We start from the raw sequence: 19,114 nt of genomic DNA, 5'->3' as shown, positions 1-19,114 counted from the left end.
GGCCAGCCCTGACCAGGCTCCCCGCCGAGCCCCCCCCCCCCCGCCCCGGGCAAGCCCCGGGGCCGGCGGCGGAGCAAGAGCGGGGACGGTGGCGAGGGCTGGCCGGGAGGTGGCAACCGGGAGCCTCTTACGGGACTGGAGCAAAGGTGGAGGGAGGCTCCCAGGAAAAAGGTGGCTGCCTTGAAGGTGGGTTTATTTGCCTGCCAGATGGGAAGTCTGTGACCAGCCCCTTTAAAACAGGTAAAGGCAGTAAGGCTTCTCCACCCACTTGCCTTGATCTTTCATCATAACTGTGGGCCAGGCGGGGAGGTTGTGCAATGTGTGCGCTCCCGTCCGGAGGCTGCGGCGGAGCTTCATGCCCGGCGAGCGGGGGCCGAGGCTCGGAGGCCTGAGGCGGGCGAGCGGGCAGGGGCTGGGAGCCAGCCCCCCTCTCCAGCCGGCGTGGGGCTGAGGAGCTGGAGCGGCGGAATGGCGCTCTCCCTCGGGCTGCTTCTCTTCTGGGCTCTCCTTCCCCCCGAGGTGCCGGGGAAAGAAGGTAAGCGTGGGACCCGCTGCGCCCTCGGCCGTGGAGGGGCGGGGCGGGGCGGGCAGGCAGCCAGGGACCCCCCCGAGGGGCTGGGAAGGGGGGCCTGCCCGACACGCGTGGGGCCCCGGGGACGCCACAGCCCGCCCGGCGGGAGCTGGGGACGGGACCGGGGTGTCTGGGGAGCGCGGGTGGGGGGGCGAGCGGCAGGAGCAAACCCCGTCCGAGTCTTGGCGCCTGGCTGGGCTGAGCCCTGGTATGTTCTCCCCCTCCCAGGTGAAGCACAAGAGGCTCTGCATATCCAGTGATCCAAGAGAATTCTGCCTCTGTTTGCCTTAAACGCAGATAACAAGTTTAAACACACAAGTTTAAACTCCGTTTAAACTTAAACACAAGCGTTGCAGATAACAAGTTTAAACTCAGAAAGTTCCCCCCCACTCCCCGCCAACACCCCCGCAGTTTCCTCAGGAAGCCCTCTTGGGAGTTAACCCTTGTGAGCAAGAGGACAGTCATTTTTTCGGAGGCTTGGAAGGTGAGACAGTCTCTTTCACCTACCCCAGCGTTGGAAGGTAGAGCTGGGCTTCGCAACTGCCTCCTCCAGCTCTTGAGACTCCCTTGCTTCCCTTCTCTGTTCCACTTAGTCCCTTTTATTAGATGTAGTGATCTTTTTTTTTTTTTTTGCTTCCATCTTGGCAGTTGCACGGTGGTTATGAAACATCTGAGGAATGGGAATTTTTAACAGAGAGGTGAGGAAGAGTAAATGTCTGTTCTCTTCCCTACCTCCTCCTGCAGTTAATTCCTGCCAGAGACTTCTAGTCTCTGTTTTGCATGGTGAGAGGTGTTGGGGCTTTTCTGTCCCAAGGACAGCCTTCTCCTTTGCTGCTCCAGGCTCTCGATGGAGAGGACTTAGTCATAACTGGCAGTTCAGCCATGGGCTCACCTCAGACTCTGCGAGTGCCGAGTGCTCTTTTAAAGCGTTCTTGACAAGCACGTTTGTACTGAGGATCCAGCTACGTGGATGCAGCTAGCAGACATTGTGGAGAAGGCCGGTCTAGGTGAGAAGTAATATAAGGTAGCGCTACACAGGCTCTGGTTTCTATAGGTGTGTGACCAGTAGCTGGCAGTAGCACTCGGGGACTTCTCTGCCAGCTTCTCCCTTATCTTAGCCATCTCATTTGGGCTGTGTCTGTGATCCACTCTTCCTTAATGTGTCTATCTGGTAACAGCTCATTTCCCCGGCGTCCTCTCTTATCTGAAGTCTTTCTTCTTTTGGGGGAGACCTCCTCCCATGTGGCTGGACAGCCACGTGAGAGTCCTAGCAGCGAGCCTGTCAACCAAAGAGCTCGTAGCCCCCGAGTACTCGTATTCCCTGCGCTCTTGTAGTCTTGCTGACTCATTCTCCCTTTCCTTGGAGAATCCCAGTTGTGGCTTTCACTTTGAGAGGTACTTCTTGAGAATGGACTTCGTCCCCTCCAGTGGGCACTGGGCAGGTGAAGGAGCTGCCGCTGGCAGTGCAGCGGCATGGTACATGGGCTCTGCAAGGTTCCCATCCCGGCTGCTTCTGAGTTCCTTTTCCCTTGCTCTGCTAGAACTTGCCATGCAGCCCCTCTCACTTGCACATCACTGCTTCAGGCCTGAAGTGCGTGGGATAGATATTATCTGGGTGACGGTTCTGGAAGGACAGGCTACCTCACCCTGGGAGTTTTTGGAGACAACAACACAAGAACAGTATCTCAAATAGAGAGATTGAGAGCAGAAGGGAAGCGGGTGAGGAGCCTTGTCTGGACGGGGAGTCTGTGGCTGGGAAGGTTTTGCCATATGACCATGCTGTGAACACTGCGAACTTGCAAAACCTGGATTCCTGCTTTTCCCTTCTCCCAATCCTGAAAGGGTGTTTCAGAGGTGAGAACAGCAGTGCAATCCCTCTTATCTCTGACTCTGGGCCCACAGCCTGCTTCCTCATTCCACAGGACTCTTGCTGATCTGCACTTTACACTCTATTACTTAGAGTTGGCAGGCAGTATTTGTAAAGCAGTCAGATGAGGGGGAGGAAATCTGGTTATTTAAATGCCATTTAAATATTTTCCCCCTCCTACCTTTCACCCCCAAATTCTTTTCTGAGATGTTTAGAAATGACCCCTCTGAATACACCCATAGGAATCTAAAAGGGAATCCAGGGAATTTTTCCTGTTTCCTGCGTTCCCAAGCTGGGGCTGCGATAGGTGCACTGAAACCAGTAGTCTGTTCTGGCAGCACCGGCAGACCCAAAGGCAGGCATGAAGCTGCACATCCAGCAGTACGACTTATTCCAACTCCTCCTCTCTCTTCTCCTGGTTTGCCTACAAACTGATACACTTTTAACTTCTCTTCAGATCAGGACTCGAGGGCAAACTCTGATCACATTTTCAGATTTCTTCAAGGGCTAAAAATGAACACACCACTGATTTTCTTCTTTGTCACATGACTCCAGGAGCCAAGGCTTAACGCAGCCGTGCAGGGCAATTCTGCAAGAGGTGGCAAAGCTATGCCTGGGAGCCGTTATTCTCTTGCTGTCGTGGCTAAAACAGTCGGCGGGGGGGAGAGAGTGAAACGATTTTTAGGCCACCATCAGCCGGTGGACAGCCTGGGTCAGAGGGAGAGGGCTCAGCAGTTTGAACAACTGATGCATCTCATGGCTTTTGGGTACAGCGACAGTGGAAAGTCCCTTCTGCAGCTTCACACTGCCTCCGTACTTTCCCACTGAGTTTCAAGCACCACATAGTACCTCTGGGTGACACTGATTGATCTTTTGTGTTTGGTAATTTATGTGATTGCCTGCTTCTTCATCCATTTTGTCTGCTGCCTTCCTATTTGGAGGAAAGATGTGTTCAGCTGCTAATGCTGGGTTCCCGTTTCAATAGGCTTCAGCCTCCTGCTCCCATTTTGGGACAGCTTTAGGAAGTGGAAAAATTTGACAGGGTTGCATTTTTTGGATGTGTGTGGGTATTACTTGAGAGGAGGGTGGAAGGGGAGAGGGTCTCGTGTATGAGGAAGACCTTTTAACTCCTGACTAGCTACACTGTCTTGTATCTTCCCATCCTTCCTCTAGCCATGCTTTTTGGAGATGAAAGGTCACAAAGGATGTGGGGTTGAGAGAGGCAGTGCAGGCTTTGCCTTCTGTGGCAAAATGAGGATGAAGCCATTCCATGGGCCATATGAATTGGGTCACTGAGTTGTTTGTTTTGTTTTGTTTTTTCCTCCTTCTTCTGGTTTTCAGTGGATCTGCTGGACACCAGCACTGCGCAGGGTGAACTGGGCTGGCTTCCAGACCCTCCAGAAGTAGGGGTGAGTACACACATTCAAGGAAGGGGAGCCACTGGGAGTACTAAATGATGGAAAAGCATAATCCAAATTGAAATCTCACCCTGCCTCCCAAAATCGGGCTTCTGCAGCTCCACCCTCTCCTGGACATTGTATGCTTTGTAAGTCTCTCTCCCTTGCATCCCCTTCACCTCTGCAGCCTCACCCACTAGCCAGCTGTTTGGGGACTGATGCATCATTGACTTCCAGTAGTTCTTCTGATGCCTATTGGCTTCCAGTAGCTCTCAGTGATTAAACGTGTCCTTGAAATATATTGTTTCCATGAAGTAATAAAACTTAATGGAGAAAAAGGAAAAAAATAAAATCGTCACCCAGTTTTTCATTCTAACATGGTACAAATACATTTTATGTCTCCTTTTCCAGGCAAATTGCCATGGCAGAAGTATTTCTGTCTCCAGTCTCTCAAGAATTTAGAATCTTTGTCTGTTTAAAGTTGTTCTGTCTTTTTTCCTCTTGAATACTAAACTGAATGATTCAGTTACACATTTTTTAACTCAGCAGCTGACTGAAGAAATAATTGTTAACTCATGGGCCAGCAATCTGGCCTACTGGGTGGGCTGCAAGGTTCTAGGACTTTATGCCCAGCCCTAATGCTATGTTTGGCCCACACAGCTGATGAGAGTGGCATTTCCCTTTGTTTCACAACTGTAAAACTGAGTTGATGGAAGTGCTTCAAAATCTACTTCTGAAACCACTGCAAAATTGGACCCCAAAAGACAGCTGAGCTCTCAGCTATTTTTGTACAAGTACAGCTATTTTGTATGCAGTACAGTTGAGCAGCCCCTCTAGCGTCACAACCTACGTTATCGAAGATGGTTTCTTTTGTAACAGCAGGACTGTGGGAGTGGTGGAGGGAAGGCACAAAGAAAAGGGAATTCAGGGACTACGCGGCAGTAATTAGAAGGATGTATGTTAATACATAGCTCCAGTTCCTCATCCATGCTCTTATCTTTCTAGCAAGCCCCAAGCTCTCCTGTGGAATAAGAGTCTTTACCCTTGCTGCTTTTAAAATAGACTTGCGTTCAGCCTGTTCCTAACTCATTTTCATAACTTTCCTCTGTAATGTGCTGTGGCTGGTTTAAATTCACCCCAGCCTCCTCTTCCTCCTGGTAGTCTTGCTGGGTGAACTAGAGCCAGACAGTGAGGTTCTCCTGTACTGGCCTAACTGCATTTGTTTCATTAGTACAGCTGTTTTGGTTATTACTATTATTATTATTATACCCTATTCAAAAGAGGTGCCCTAGTGAGACATACATGTAGATCATGTTTTGCCCATTGTTCCTTTTGTTGTGCCCAACTGTCTGTGTGGTAATTTTAACCCAATACTAGGCTCCAGGCATGTTCAGGATGAAGTCAGCCTCTTGAAGAGATTGGAGAAAAACACTGAAAAGTGCATTCTAAAAATAATCTGATAGAAAGAAGACAAAACCTTTGTTACAGAACATCTGATTTTTTGTACAGTAGGTTCACAGCAGTGCTAGGAGTTGGCACACCCTTCTGCTTGTGCGATACCTGCTTTTTAAAGTACTTATATTTAAAATATAGTAGTTGTAACCGGGAATTGTAGAAGATGCTGGAAAACATGGCCTGAGATCAATCTGAGCTAATAGGTAAGGATGCTGATGACTGATAAACTAACAGAGGATGAAGAGCAGATTGACTGACTCCTGATGAGCAACTCTTTTGCAGGGATTTGTCTAATTACGTCATTTCCCAATAACTGTTAGGTGGAAGGCTGACAAACTGCCACAAGCAAAAAGGGAACAATGTGCAATTCTCTTGGAATCAGACCTTTGAACAACTGTTTTTGAAACCATTCTTCCAAAATGAAGGAGTAAATATGTTTGAAGGAGAACTGAGATAAATTCAGAACATTTTTTGACATAAAAGAGCAAAGATTAATACTGAATAGTCTGACTGGCTTAATTAGTAACAGGCCGGAAACATCTGAGCTGTATTGCATACAGAGTTGAAGGGTGTATTTCAAGTAACACTGCTACTTGTACCTAACCTCAGATGCCAGAGATCTCCCACCTGTGAGCTGGATTTGTGTCAGTATGCTTATCACACAGAGGAGGAATTTGTTGTGAGGAATTTTCATGCTTTATACAGACAAGGTCTCTGAGGCGTGGCCCAGAAGAGGCTGGATAATTCTGTGGAGGCAGAATTACAGCTTTTTCTCCTCACTTTTAGCAAATGACAATGGATGAAGTGGCTTGCCATGTGTGATTGTTTCACGGTGAGACCTGGTCTGCATCCAGTCTAGACAATGCTTCTGTTAACACGCTCAGCCTAAGAACACCGAGCTGTATACCAGTCAGTTTTGGACAGCATGGGTCATTTTTCTGGACTTCTACAGTACCTTAACTGGCAGTGAAGTCTTGCCTAAGCTTAAAGGTAGTCTTCAAGTGAAAGTGTCCATACTTTAAGTAAAGTGTTCCTAGAAGTTTGTTTGCTAAAAGATTTGTGCTAGCTTGCTTTGTAGTTAGTAGCTGTTTAGAAAGGGTTTCATTCATTTTACGCTACTATTGGAAACTACGCCCTTAAAAAGGCAGACTGTAGTTCCTATAACCACTTTCTTATCTACCTTACCACCCCCACCCCCTCATCATCTAACAAATTTCTTGATAAATTTTTTGTCTTTGAAGTTTTGAGACAGCAATACCAGCTGGGCATGGGGAAGTGTATTACAGTACTAGTGCTAGATTCCCATCTTTTAACATGTGTTAGAGAGCTAATGATGATCATTTTGAAGGTGTCAGGAGTCCGGAATTTACTTGCTCTGACATTTCTTTAAGGCTTCCCACGCTGCACAAACAGCCTGGCTACCTGAACTGATTTCAGAAGTCACTGAAACTGTCCAAAAAAGACTTCTCAAATCCTATCATGAACAAATTCAGTTACCAGGCATAGCAGCATTGCTTCTTGGCAGCTTGTAAAGTAACAGTATAAAAAGTTACTTATCTCTGTTTTGCTTTCAAAATTGCATCAGCTTTGAACTGGTGGTGATGAGGAGTCATGTCATCCTCTTGCGTTTTGCTTTTAATAGACAAGGCCCTAAGCAACCCAACCTGGCTTTGAAGTTAGCCTTGTGTGAGCAGGGGCTTAGAGTAGAGACCCAAAGGTCCCTTCCCACCTAAATCTTTCTGTGTTTATGTGATAGTTCTGCATTGTTTGTACATTGAATTTTTAGCCCAGGCACAAAAGGTCCTTCCAGTTTTACCTGATTTAATTTTTGAACTCTGTAATATCTGTTCCTGTGGATTTTCTGCATCAGTTTATGTAGGCCTATGATACAACATATTGGGCAATCCAATATTTGTCTTTAGTTGCTATGATTATTTCACCCCCAGTTTGTGGCCCTATCTTGAAATTTTCCTTTTGTCCACTATTTCCAATTTCCTTTTTGTCTATGTGAATAGTATTTGCATAATCCAGTCATACCTGCATGAGTATATGTGACTACTTTATTCCTAGCCATTTGTACTGTATGATGCTGCATACTGGGCCTCTCGATATGGCTTTCTGTCTCTATGCTGTCAAATGGATTGTAAATTAAAGACACTTTTGTTCTTTTTTAGCTGGTATGTTTTCTTGGGAGGCATGCTTTCACCAGTTCTACAGCTGCCTTTGCTTGTAAGAGTCCTTTTTCACAGTAACTTTGGTTTTAAATCGGATATCTGTTATTTCAGAAATCACGTGACTGCTGCTGCCACTAATTGCCAAATTGTCGTATTTATTACATATTTAAGGTTCAGCAATGCTCAGTTCTCAACAGGTAGCTGGTTTATGGAGCTTATTTTTCCCAAATTATATTCCTGCATGGATCATAGTAGTATTAAAGCTTCCAGATGATTTTCTTAGTCTCCTTTCTAGGCTGCCATCGTTCTCAATCTCCTGTGCATGGTGAAGTGGAGGACGTAATTTTTTTTCTGCCTATTTCATACACTTGCTTGCTTCCGCACATACTTCAAAGTGTTGCTATCAGTTTCAAACTTTCTACCACGTCTCCCAGTGTGCGTGGCACCTGATCTGCTCATGTCTTCCAAAGTCTACCTTCACACAGGACTAAGGATGTGCATTTAATCCCAGTGACCTAATGTATCCCGGAGGCTGTTCATAAATAGCCACTAACTGCAACTATTGTGGCTCCAAAAACACTTGAAAAACTTTGGAAATTATGTAATTCTTGTGCAGTTCTGCACCCCACATTTCACAAGAGGTCTGATTATGAACACAGCAGCTGCAAAAGCTATGTGAATGCAATTTCAGTGAACCAGTGGTCAGATTTTTATTTTTTTTTTATGCTGTTATTTTCCTATTAAATCCCAGGCATAGTACAAATTCTACACTGCCTAATTATTTTCTTTAGGTGATAGGCTAGATCAAGTACTTGTGACCTGTCAGCAACTTTTATATCAGTGACCACATGATAATGTTTATATGCCTTCAGGTTCTAGCAAGGCGAGGCTGCGTTCCACCAGACTAAGAGGTCCCAGATGATAATAACAGCTGATGGCTGGTTTCTGTTTCCACCACTTCTGCTCAGGCAGATAGGCCTGGTCATGAAGGAGATGATAGTGTTGTGGGCCACACAGCCCTCAACCTGCAAGTGATTCCAGCACAGCACTCCTATTTCATTAAACCTGGGCAGTTCACTTAATCAGACTTCTTGGTATCTTACTGACTGGAACAAGTCTCAGCCAGTCAGCTTTTTGTAGCATCCAAAGGTGGTGTGCAAAATAATTATCAGAAATGCTATTATGTGCACCTCTTCCCACAACTGTTGACAATGCATGTCCTTCAAGATCTAACTCAAATGGATGTAATCACCTCTGAACCTGGAATAAAGTAGCAGTATATACCTCAGGCTGCTCTCAGCTTAAGTATCAGGCATAGAGGATTAGCTCTTCCAAGCGAACAGGATCTGTGTAGAAATTAGGGACAAACGCTTAGTAAAGTCAACAACTAACTGGAAATGGGAACAGCTCTGGCTTCGGGGTCATGTCCTGACATGCCCTGGTGCTGCTGTTGATATGCAGACTGGTGGAGATACTTGTTGATGCTATTCTGTTAAGTGAAAATTAGTTATTTTGTGTGGATTTGGGAGGGAAGGAAAAAAAAAAAAGCTATGCATATCCAGGTATACTTTACTCAGAGGGGTGAGAAGAGGGAATAAAAAAAGTGAGCTGAGAGGAAGTGAAGTGTAAATTAATAGCTCTGCTGTAGACCAGATCGCATGAGCCACCAGCCAGGTAGCCTCGGATGAAGTCACTGCCACAGACCCAAGCAGCAGCCTCGGCTGGTGCGCTGCGTTGTGACCCGAAGGGCAGAAAAGACCATGTTGTGAGCCAGAGCGAAGATGCGATACAACCGAGACGTTCGTCAGCACAGCTGCTCAGGCACTACAGCGATGACAGCACTGTTGCCTGGCAGCCTCAGGAAGCTGATTCACCCTTTTATAGCTGTTGAATGAGAGTGGACAAGGCTCGCTGAACTTCCTCGTGTCAACACAAAAGCACCACAAGTCAGCTGGAGTTTTGAGATGAGTCTGCCTATAGCATGGTCCTCCGAGAAGACTAACAGGCTGTTTAAAATAAAAAACAAAACAACTTTTATTGCAATACCAACCAAAATACTGGTGTGTGTGCAGCCAGGCAGGTTAGAAAGGAACGGCTTTATATCTTTTGTTGCCTGCTGTGTCTTTGCTGGCTGGACCTATGCTTTGAAGTGTGATTCTTACCATCTCAGAGGCAGAGCTGCAGAAAAATGTGCCTATTCCCTCTGATTTCTTGGACGGTTATTTCTATTGATTCTAAGGCCTAGTTTCTGGCTTTTCTATGCTTGACCTGGAGCCTGCCAGCTCCCCACTGTGACATGCTGCCATCTCCTGCAGTTTCTTTTCTCCACGTAGGTTTGATCATCTCAAAGAAAAGGCACAATTACCCTGTCCCTGTTTGGGATTCCACCTGATCCATCTTTAAAAGGAACCTATACAAACAGAGCAAGTATTGCCCATCGCCATCAGACTCATTTCCCAGGTTCACTGTAAATACTGGAAGCATACTTGACACACCATACAAAACTGTAACTCACACCATAGAAAGCCCTTTGCCTTGGAGAAAAAAAAAAAATCACTTCCATTTACAATGGATCCTATGCGATGTACAATGTAGCATAAAAATAACATGAGAGCTAACATTTGCTTTATTGGTAATAAGACTTTAGCCATGAATTCTGAACTCTTAAGATACACCATCTTATTTTCCACTCCCGTCCTTGTAGTTATTGGTATTGTTAGTGGGTGTTAGCAAAATAGGTGTATACAAAACAAGTGTTCCCAAATAGCTAGGTGAAATGTTGGACTAGCATATCATCGCTTACCTAGTAGCATCTGTTGTGACCAGAACTGTTTTCATGCAAGACCTTAATGTGGCCAGACAGTTCAGAGAATGATCAGACAGCAGAACCTGGGTTTGATAAACAGGTTCTGTAATCAATGCGCTGGAGCTCTGTGGCTCACATTAGCAACTTATCTTCCCATAAGAACCTGAGTACAAGTTAAATTGGAAGGAGATGGGTGCGATGGAGACCTATGTGCTAGTGCCCTAAAGGACAAGTAATTACATAATGCGCGGTTGCTCCTCCCTGAAAATAATCAATGGATCATTGCAGGGGAAAAGTGTATCATCCCACCTGCAGACAAGTAAACATCATTTCTATGTTCAGTTGTGTCAAAGACTCCGTGATGATGTGATGAAATCAAACTCCCCTGACCATTGCCAAACGATCAAAGAAATAAAAGCAGCCTCTTTGCTGTTCTCAGATCTAAAGTTAGGGGACTCACGAAGTTAAGTGTCTAGATGTCCCTTCTTTCATCATCGCCATCTAAATTGTCTTCCACACCAGCAAAAGAACTTGCAAGAGTATTGAGAAACTTTCAGTGAAGGGTCAGAGAAACTTCATTCTGGAATACTGCCAAAACACTACTGTGGTGCTGCTATTTTTGACTGGCTGGTCTAGCTGACAGATTTTTGTCAGATGTATTTTAGCTGGAGAGAAGCTGTTCATCAGATCATGGCAGGTACCAGCAAGATGTCTCTATTGTCACAGTCTTTCCTCTGAGGCACTACGCTAAGAATGTAGTACAGCTGAACCTGTAATGTACAACTGCCTTCAACTCTGAATCTATTCCAGGAAGGCTTTTTTCATCATGGTAGCATGCAAATGCTACTGTACAAAAGTCAAAGAGACTCCACAGGCAAAAGTGCTGCCAGGGGAAGGAGACAGAAACTGTTCAGCAGTGCATCCTCTGCTAGGTGGTTTCAGGCTTGGCACACCAGTGACATATTGTTGCTGAAAAAGATTGCTGTTTTGGGGCCGTGTGATTTTGCTTCAGAAAGAGGTTTCAGGGATTAAAATAGCACTCTGAATTCTGTTGCAAATTAGATGGGAAAGAGATGCACTTGCTCAGCGCAGGTACGCTGTAGCTGACTGTACTAACTCAGCCGGCCTTTCCATCATAGTGCAGCTCTCTAACCCAAAGTTAAACAAGTTATTGGTTTTCAGTATATGAACTCCTAAGTTTTCCAGTGGAGACATGCATCTTGGTTCAGTAACTTTAAGCCTATTGGCAAGATGTTTGCCTCATTGTTGCCTTCTGTAAGTCTCTTAAAAGTATCGCTGTGCCTTTTCCGAGGATTGGAAGCCACTGTGCTAAGCTAATGTGAAAGCAAATGAAACACAGGTCACAGCAGGCAGGCTCTTATCTGAAAGGAGACAGGGCAAGTCCCTGGCAAGGTGGAGATGGAGACAGCATTACTGTTGCGAGCCACAAGCTGTTTTGACTCCAGTCTGAGCCTAAGGATTTGCAATACTGTCACAGTCTGCTGGCTCTGTCACTGGTAGCCTATCTCTTTATTAGCAAGGATCAATTTGTATTTGTCATCACAAAAAAATTGTTGGGGTTTTTTTCCCACATAAAAAAAGACTAAACCCAAAAGACACCACGGTATTGATGCCTGCAGAGCCTGGCAGTAGCTCCAAGAAGACATAACAGCTGTCTCTGTTTCTGTCTTACACCTTATGGCAGATCCTAGGAAGAGTAGCCCACAGATGGATGGAGGAATCACAGGTTGTCCTAGATAGATAGACTCCTTGACACAGACCTAACCTAGAGAAGGCTCATTTATAGAAAAAGGCAGAGTAAGCCTTCCTTAGGTTTCAGACCTTCAAACTGTATAATCAATTCAGAGTCGATCAAGGCAGATATTAAAAGGCATGTACCTTATCTTATCTTTGGATTTTTACTCACATGGCAGACCAAACTGATACTGTTTACTACAGATACCTACTGGTGCTCTTCCAGACTGTCATTCAAGTAATTCTGAACTGCCTTCATAAAGACAGCTCGTCTCCACCACTGCTTTCTGTATATTGAATCCAACCTAGCAATGGGAGGAAAGTTGCCTTCCTTCTTCCTAAACTTGCAGTGTTCTGAGGTTATTGAGATAGTACTTTTGCTTTGAGGTTGTCGTTCACTTAACACTAATTGCTGTGCTGGAATTATTTTGCTCTGTATTATAGCACCAGACCAAGACTTTCAAGAACAAATCTCTGGAACTAAGTGCCTGTGTTAGTATATGTGTTCCTGAGAAGTACAGAACACCCTTTTGTTCTCAAATCCAATGGCTACATCCTTAGACTTTTTAGAAAGTCAAGCTACTAATTTATGGCCCTCTCCTGGATGCATTGGCTTTTGTTTTCTTAGCAACTTTTTAAGAATTCTAAAAGGTTTTAAAAGTTTAAAGACAGTTTAAACTTAAAAAATAATTTTAAATTTAAAAAAGAATTTTGAATTTAAAAGGACTTTTAAAGAATAACATTTAAAGAGTTTAAGAGCTCTTTAGCTTGCTTGGAACAGGGAACTGAATTACATGATCTCCAAGGGTCCTTTCCAACCTTAGTCTTTCTATGATTCTGAATCTCATGAGAAAGTTTGCTTGTAGCATCATAAAACCACAGTTCACTCACTGCTAAAATGAGGAAGCCTGACTCGTGCTGTCCCCCACTTCGAGAACAATGTTTCCCATCCTATGGCCAAACTGATGACTGGAGTAAGGATGCAGTGTCTGGAATGAAATGGGTAGAAAGTTACATTATCAAAGGAGGTTGATTCAGTGTCATTGGCAGACACACTGGAGAGCCAAGTAATTAATATTGATTGAGCCAGACTTTACCACACATGTTTATTAAGAACATTACATTAAAAATCAGAGGCATACATTTTGATTTTGCAGCAGATTATTTGAGGATGTGAGACAGTTGCCTAGCAACTTCTGGCCTCATCACCCTTTCATTAAGTGTTGTATGTAACAGTTTTCCTCTACTACTTTGAATTTAAAAGCTTCACTGAATAATGAAAAGAAGTCACAAGCATATTTAACAATAGTTCTGTATTGTTAGCATAAATAATATCCTCATTTTACTTCCTTTAGCCATCAGCAGTAGAGTCTAGAAAAACCAAGTCTGACGCCCTTGTTATTTCTTTGCACCACACTGCATGTGAAACTGTGCAATAGTCAATGCTAAGCATCTTTGCCCTGAAGAGCTCAGTCTGGAAGAAGCTGGGCTGAGATGAGCTAAGAAATACAGGAGTTAGCAGTTGGATTTTTTCCAGCAGTAGAGTTTAAAGGAAATTTTTCTGCTAGAGTTGTCGCTATTGAAAATGAAACTTTGGTCCGGTAGCACTTAAATTTTGAAAATGGTGTATTCAGGACATGCATCACAACAGCTCATGTCTTTTGGTGAGACATGCAAAAATTGCTTTCTGGTGACACTTGTCTGTGGTACTGCCTTAGGATAAACTGCTAATGGAAACTTGTCTAACTCCTGGCCTTCAAATGCAATTATGCTTTTCCCATCAGCTTGGTGGAGGCAGACACCCATGGAAAAATGCTTCTAAAAGCCAGTCCTGACATTGGCAGTTTCTTATGAAGGCTACTTTGCTCTTATTCTCCTTTCCAACTTCTTTTCTTCTGTTTCAATATACCTCAGGATGTGTTGTAAATTCAGCTCTGCAGCATTTTCCAGAAGATTTTCAATGAAATAGTGCAAGAGGTGATTAAGTGATTGCCCCTTCCGGTTGATCAATTGGGATTAATCAGTCTGTTTCTTGTTATCCTAAGTCCTTTGACCTCCAGTAAGTGAAATAAGTGTAAATCCTGTGTGGTGCCGGTATATGCCAGCTGGATCAGATTAAGAGGGTGGGGTAACACTGGTGATTAATTACATGGAGAAAAAGGAAACAAGAAGGGACACATAGATACCATCCACAGAACTTCCTGGGAGGAGACTGCTAGCATGCGCTTAGGTGAATGGCTGAAATCAGCCAGATAGGAGCTCCTGCTATCAGCAGGGCTTGCGAGCTTGGAGAAAGTACTCTGGCAGTTTTCAGAGTGGGGCTGCATAGGAGGTATGCGGGTACGGCATAAAAGCAGAGCCTCCTTTGGCACTCTGTGGCTCCATCTCTTGCGTTCCCCTGGCAGAGTGACCTGGTCTGTGGGATCGGAAGCTAGGAGAGAGGCTGCAGGGTTGTGCTGCGAGTACAGGAGGTGGTGGTGGTGCTGCTGGAGAAATGTGTGAATCTCACGCTCAGTGCATGAGACCTGACAAGCCTAGAGTAATATAGAGACTGAGGCCTTGTTTAAATTGCATCTTAACCTGGGGTGTGATTTAAAACCAAGATGCTTAAACTTGTGCCAATACCTATGTGGGCACTTGTTTCAATTTAATTTGATTAAACATTTAAAGCATAATGAGAAAGGCAATCTTAGCACGGGGGGAAAGAGGTTCTAAGTTATTTTCCCTGTGGACAAAACCTTGCTTTCCAAGTTTTCAGTTCTCATGTGTGACTTACTTGAAAGTGAATATTCTTTGCATTTCGTATCTGACCAGTGGTGAGGAAACAAAACTAGAACCACATAAAATTGAGCAAATGTGTATGTTAAAATACATGTCAAACCCTATTGGATTCATACAAATAGCATCAGTGAGGTCATATAACCGGCTGGGCCCATGTCCTCCTCTCAGCCATTGTTTGCCTGGGGAAGAAGCAGAACCTAGTCAGGAAAATCAACTGAGTTTTAATAGTTAAATTAGGGTTTGCAAAATATCACACTTAAAAGAAGCGTGAACTCCAAATTAATGAGTGCTTGCTCTAGCACAGTCCTTCTGCAATTGACCTTCCCATTATGTCAGGCCATCTTTTCTCTTACCCCAAAGTGCTGTGTATTATTTTCAGGGGCTGATAATAGTCCTGATCTGGTATGTCCTACTGTACACTTTGAGTGTAAATGGTGGCAGGGCAAAGTGGCCAATACATGGGAGTAGTGGGTCTTTTTCTCAATCTAAGATAAGGCAGTGTATGAAAGAAATAAATTGGAACCAAGGTAGGATGAAGGGGATGTGCAAGGGTCCGGGTACAGCGCTTCCCTTCAATTTGGCTGAAGTCAGATCCTAATTACAGTATCCTCTTTGCTCCCTGTGTAAAGAGTTTAGGCAGATACAGGGCTCTAGACCAGATGCAGCTTTTGCTCAGTGTAGGAGACCTTTTGCCTAGTCAGGCTTTGAGCCCCGAATGCTATGTGGGAATCGATCTTTTAGGCGCGATTTTGTCATATTTGAAGCAAAACTTGTTTCTCACATCTGTCTAACAATGTGTGTTTTCTTCTACCCTGGGAGCAGTGGAGTGAAGTGCAGCAGATGATAAATGGTACCCCGGTCTATATGTACCAGGACTGCAGTGTGCTTTCCGAGGGTGACACTGATCACTGGCTTCGCACCAACTGGATTTATCGGGGTGAGGCAGCCTCCCGCATTTATGTGGAGCTAAAGTTTACTGTGAGGGACTGCAAGAGCTTCAAAGGTGAAGTGGTGACCTGCAAAGAGACCTTCAATCTCTATTACATGGAGTCTGAACAAGATGTTGGGATCCAGTTCCGCCGCCCGCTGTTCATCAAGGTCTGTAGCGCTGGGGGTGAAGACTGAGTCATATCTTTCAGCTTAAACTAGTCATATCTTTCAGTTTAAACTAGGTGTGTCTTGCTGGCTGGGGGAGGCCAGGAGAACCAGCATCTGGGGAGGGGCATGGATAGTAAGCGTTGTCCTTAGAATAAACTTTGTCCCTAGTGCCCTCTGTGATGCTCAGAGCAGTCTTTGCCACAGGAGGCACAGGAGTTTTCAAATGAGACTGTACCTCCGTTTTGCGTAACCACTTATTTAACTGGACACCATGTAGGTGAGGATTCTAAAGGGTTGTAACAGTGCTGGATGGTTACACCAATTTTTAGAAATAGTAAAGCAGAGACCAAAGGAATTTGACTTGCCTTAGGTAATAAAGCAAGATTAGACCAAGTGAAGAACAGAATCCAGTTCAGGTCTCAGTGCTCCTGATCATTTACTCTGATTGTTACGAGATACAGGGTCTTATTTTCTAAAACTGGAGTTGATGGTTTGCTATAATGAAATTCTCCCCTGTGTGAAAGTATTTAGCACCGCTGTATTTTAACTGCTGTTTCCCCCAACATGGTGCCCTCTTGCCATGGAAACATTTGAATTGCAGAACAGGGAACCTCAGCCTTTTTGTAGAGGAAATTCTATAACCCAGTTCTGTCCTAAAAGAAGCCACAGACCTAAATTATTTGACTGCCCTTTCCTCTGCAGTTTAAATGGCATGTGATGAAAATAAAGAACAGTAAAGGCCACCACAGGCAGAGCAGGACTTGGGTAACTGATTCCCTCCCTCCTCAGTGCTGCTCCACCTCCCCTGCAGCCTGCCACGTGAATTTGTGCGATATCTCCACAACTTCTAAACCTGCCTTATGATCCCGCTGCCAGATCCAACTACGTGGAGCGGGTGGTGTCATGCAATGGAGAGGGGCATGCGGTGGAGAGGATCAGTTATCAGGCCTCTGCCTCTGAGAAGAAAGGCCACCTCACCTGTAGTCCACCTTTTCCATATCACATGAAGTCATGGAGGCCTTTCCTATTTGCCCAAGCATTGAAAACATCTCTCACTCACTCTCTTATCCTTCGTTTGCTGAGGCAGTGGCAATGTAAGAGCATGGGAGCATTTTTCACCCAAGTATCTAAAGTGCTGAAATGTGTTGAGTGCCGCATGAGAAGCACCTTGCGGTAGATGATCTGATCTGCATCAAGTATAGCCTAGAAACAGGTGGCTGTAATTCACTGGTCAATTTTAAAACACAACTCTAAGCCATGTTGTGATTTTACTGCATACAATTTGCAAACAAAATATCACAGAAGGGAGATTTGCTCCTTTAGGGGCAGTTCCTAAAGACCTCTGAGATCAGAGACCCAGAACATAGGGTACTGTATAAGACCAGTGAATGACTGCCGAGGAGATGATGGAAAGTACGGAGGCAAGACAGGACGCAGACCCTGTTGTTAACACCTCTTCCAAGCGCAAAGAAAGCATGCGGTGCACTGGCATTAGAAGCAGTTGACCATGCAGCTTCTAAATGGCCTTAGTGTAAAAGAAGTTTGGGAGGCGTGGGTATCTCAGCTGCTGCTGCCTGCCCAGGTGTTAAAGCTGTTGCCTTTTTCTCTTTCGCTTAGCTCAACACCGTGGCGGCAGATCGAAGCTTCACAAGCAGAGACATCGAATCGGGCGCCATGCAGCTGAACACAGAAGTGTGCCCCATCGGGAAGCTGTCTCGCCGGGGCTTCTACTTGGCTTTCCAGAACTCCGGGGCTTGCGTAGCGATGGTGTCTGTCCGAGTGTATTACAAGACTTGCCCGGAGGCAGTGCGGGGCCTGGCCCGTTTTCCAGAGACGCTGGCGGGTTCAGAGGGGCTGACAGAAGTGCCCGGGGTCTGCGTGGAGTATGCAGCTGAAGAAGCGGGCTCTCCCCCGAGGATGCACTGCAGCACTGACGGGGAGTGGCTGGTACCAATGGGCCGATGCCTTTGTGCTGTGGGGTTTGAGGAAGTCGACGGGAGCTGCGTAGGTGAGTACGCAGACAGACACTGGCTGTAGGCCATGGAGAGGTTCCAGGGAGCTAGAGATCAGAGCATCCGTAAGCATGGAGCGGGATCGGGGGAGTTAGCGTGGTCTACCTCTCTCGTGCCTGCCAGGTGTATCTTACACCTTTCCTCCCATCCTTAGCTTCTCTTCTTCAATTGTGATTTTTCTCCCCGTGTGTCAGGTGTAAGACCTGCACACACCTCTCCACTCCCTCTTGGGCTTTATCCAGGAGCCTTCAGCTCTGGAGCTAGTTTCTGCGAGCTGTAACTGTGTGATTGACACTGACTCACTCAACAACTGGTTCCCAAACCTTAAATGGCAGCCTTGTTCTCTCAGGGCAGACAGGTCAGATGCACGGAACAGTGTATTTGTCCTGTGACTGGAAAGCTGGGAGCCAGAGGGGGGCAAGTTTCTCCTCTGTGTCCCCTTCTGCTTGGACTGGGATGGCTCCTCTGCCATGAGAAACCATTTAAAGCACCTTGCACAATACTGTCAGCGCCTGGCTCATTTCTGAGGAATAGCAATTAGCAAGCATAGGAGTCACTGGGGTACTGGAGCCACAGCACCAGGCAGTGTTGTTGGAGCAAGCAGTGCAGGGCGCTCCCTTTGCCACAGAGGTGACGAGATTCAGCTTCTTAGGGCAACTTTGTGTGTTTGTCAGGGGAGAGGATATGTGTGGTGTTTGGGGGGATATGTATTGCTGCACAGAGGGAGGTAAAAGACAGCACATCTCCACTCTTGTTGTCAGAGCCATACGGCACGAGGCTAAGGCATATAGAAAAAGGAATCCATGCACTGCTTACAGGGTCAGCTGGTGCCCTGTCTCTCTGCTTTGTTCTGCCTTTGCTCTGCTACAAGGATCTGGTGCCTCTATGAATCCCCACCGCTTGCTGCTCATTTCTCTTGGGGAGCTGGTGAAGGTTGAAGCACAAGATCCTTGCCCTCCTCCAGCAATCCCCTCTCCTTGCACAGCCCAGCCAGTTTTTCCACTTAGGTGCTACAGAGCTCTCCCCGCCCTCCTGAGAGCACTCCCCTGGGAAGGGGCAGGGAAGCTGTCATGTCTGGACAAGCCCCGACTGCTATCACAGCATAGGTTCATTCTACATCTGTGCTTTTATCCCACTCTGCCCAAGTACAGCTGCAGCCAGAAGTGTCTTTGGTAGGCTCGGTAGGGACTGGGGAGGT

General features: G+C 45.7%; 1 protein-coding gene across 1 annotated transcript in view; it reads left to right on the top strand.

Moving 5' to 3' along the window:
- The first annotated feature begins 230 nt into the window (after positions 1 to 230).
- EPHA1 (EPH receptor A1) overlaps positions 231 to 19,114 on the top strand; it is a 34,966-nt gene continuing 16,082 nt past the window's right edge. The window contains exons 1-4 of the mRNA XM_030020630.2: positions 231 to 535; positions 3,780 to 3,847; positions 15,629 to 15,904; positions 17,522 to 17,912. Coding sequence (XP_029876490.1) covers positions 469 to 535; positions 3,780 to 3,847; positions 15,629 to 15,904; positions 17,522 to 17,912 — 802 coding nt within the window. The 5' untranslated portion in view covers positions 231 to 468. The remainder of the gene's footprint in view (positions 536 to 3,779; positions 3,848 to 15,628; positions 15,905 to 17,521; positions 17,913 to 19,114) is intronic.

This window comes from Aquila chrysaetos, chromosome 7 (assembly GCF_900496995.4).
Source record: "Aquila chrysaetos chrysaetos chromosome 7, bAquChr1.4, whole genome shotgun sequence".
Taxonomy (NCBI): domain Eukaryota; kingdom Metazoa; phylum Chordata; class Aves; order Accipitriformes; family Accipitridae; genus Aquila; species Aquila chrysaetos.
Note: the sequence above shows the minus strand (reverse complement) of the source record. Positions and strands in the feature narration are given on the sequence as shown.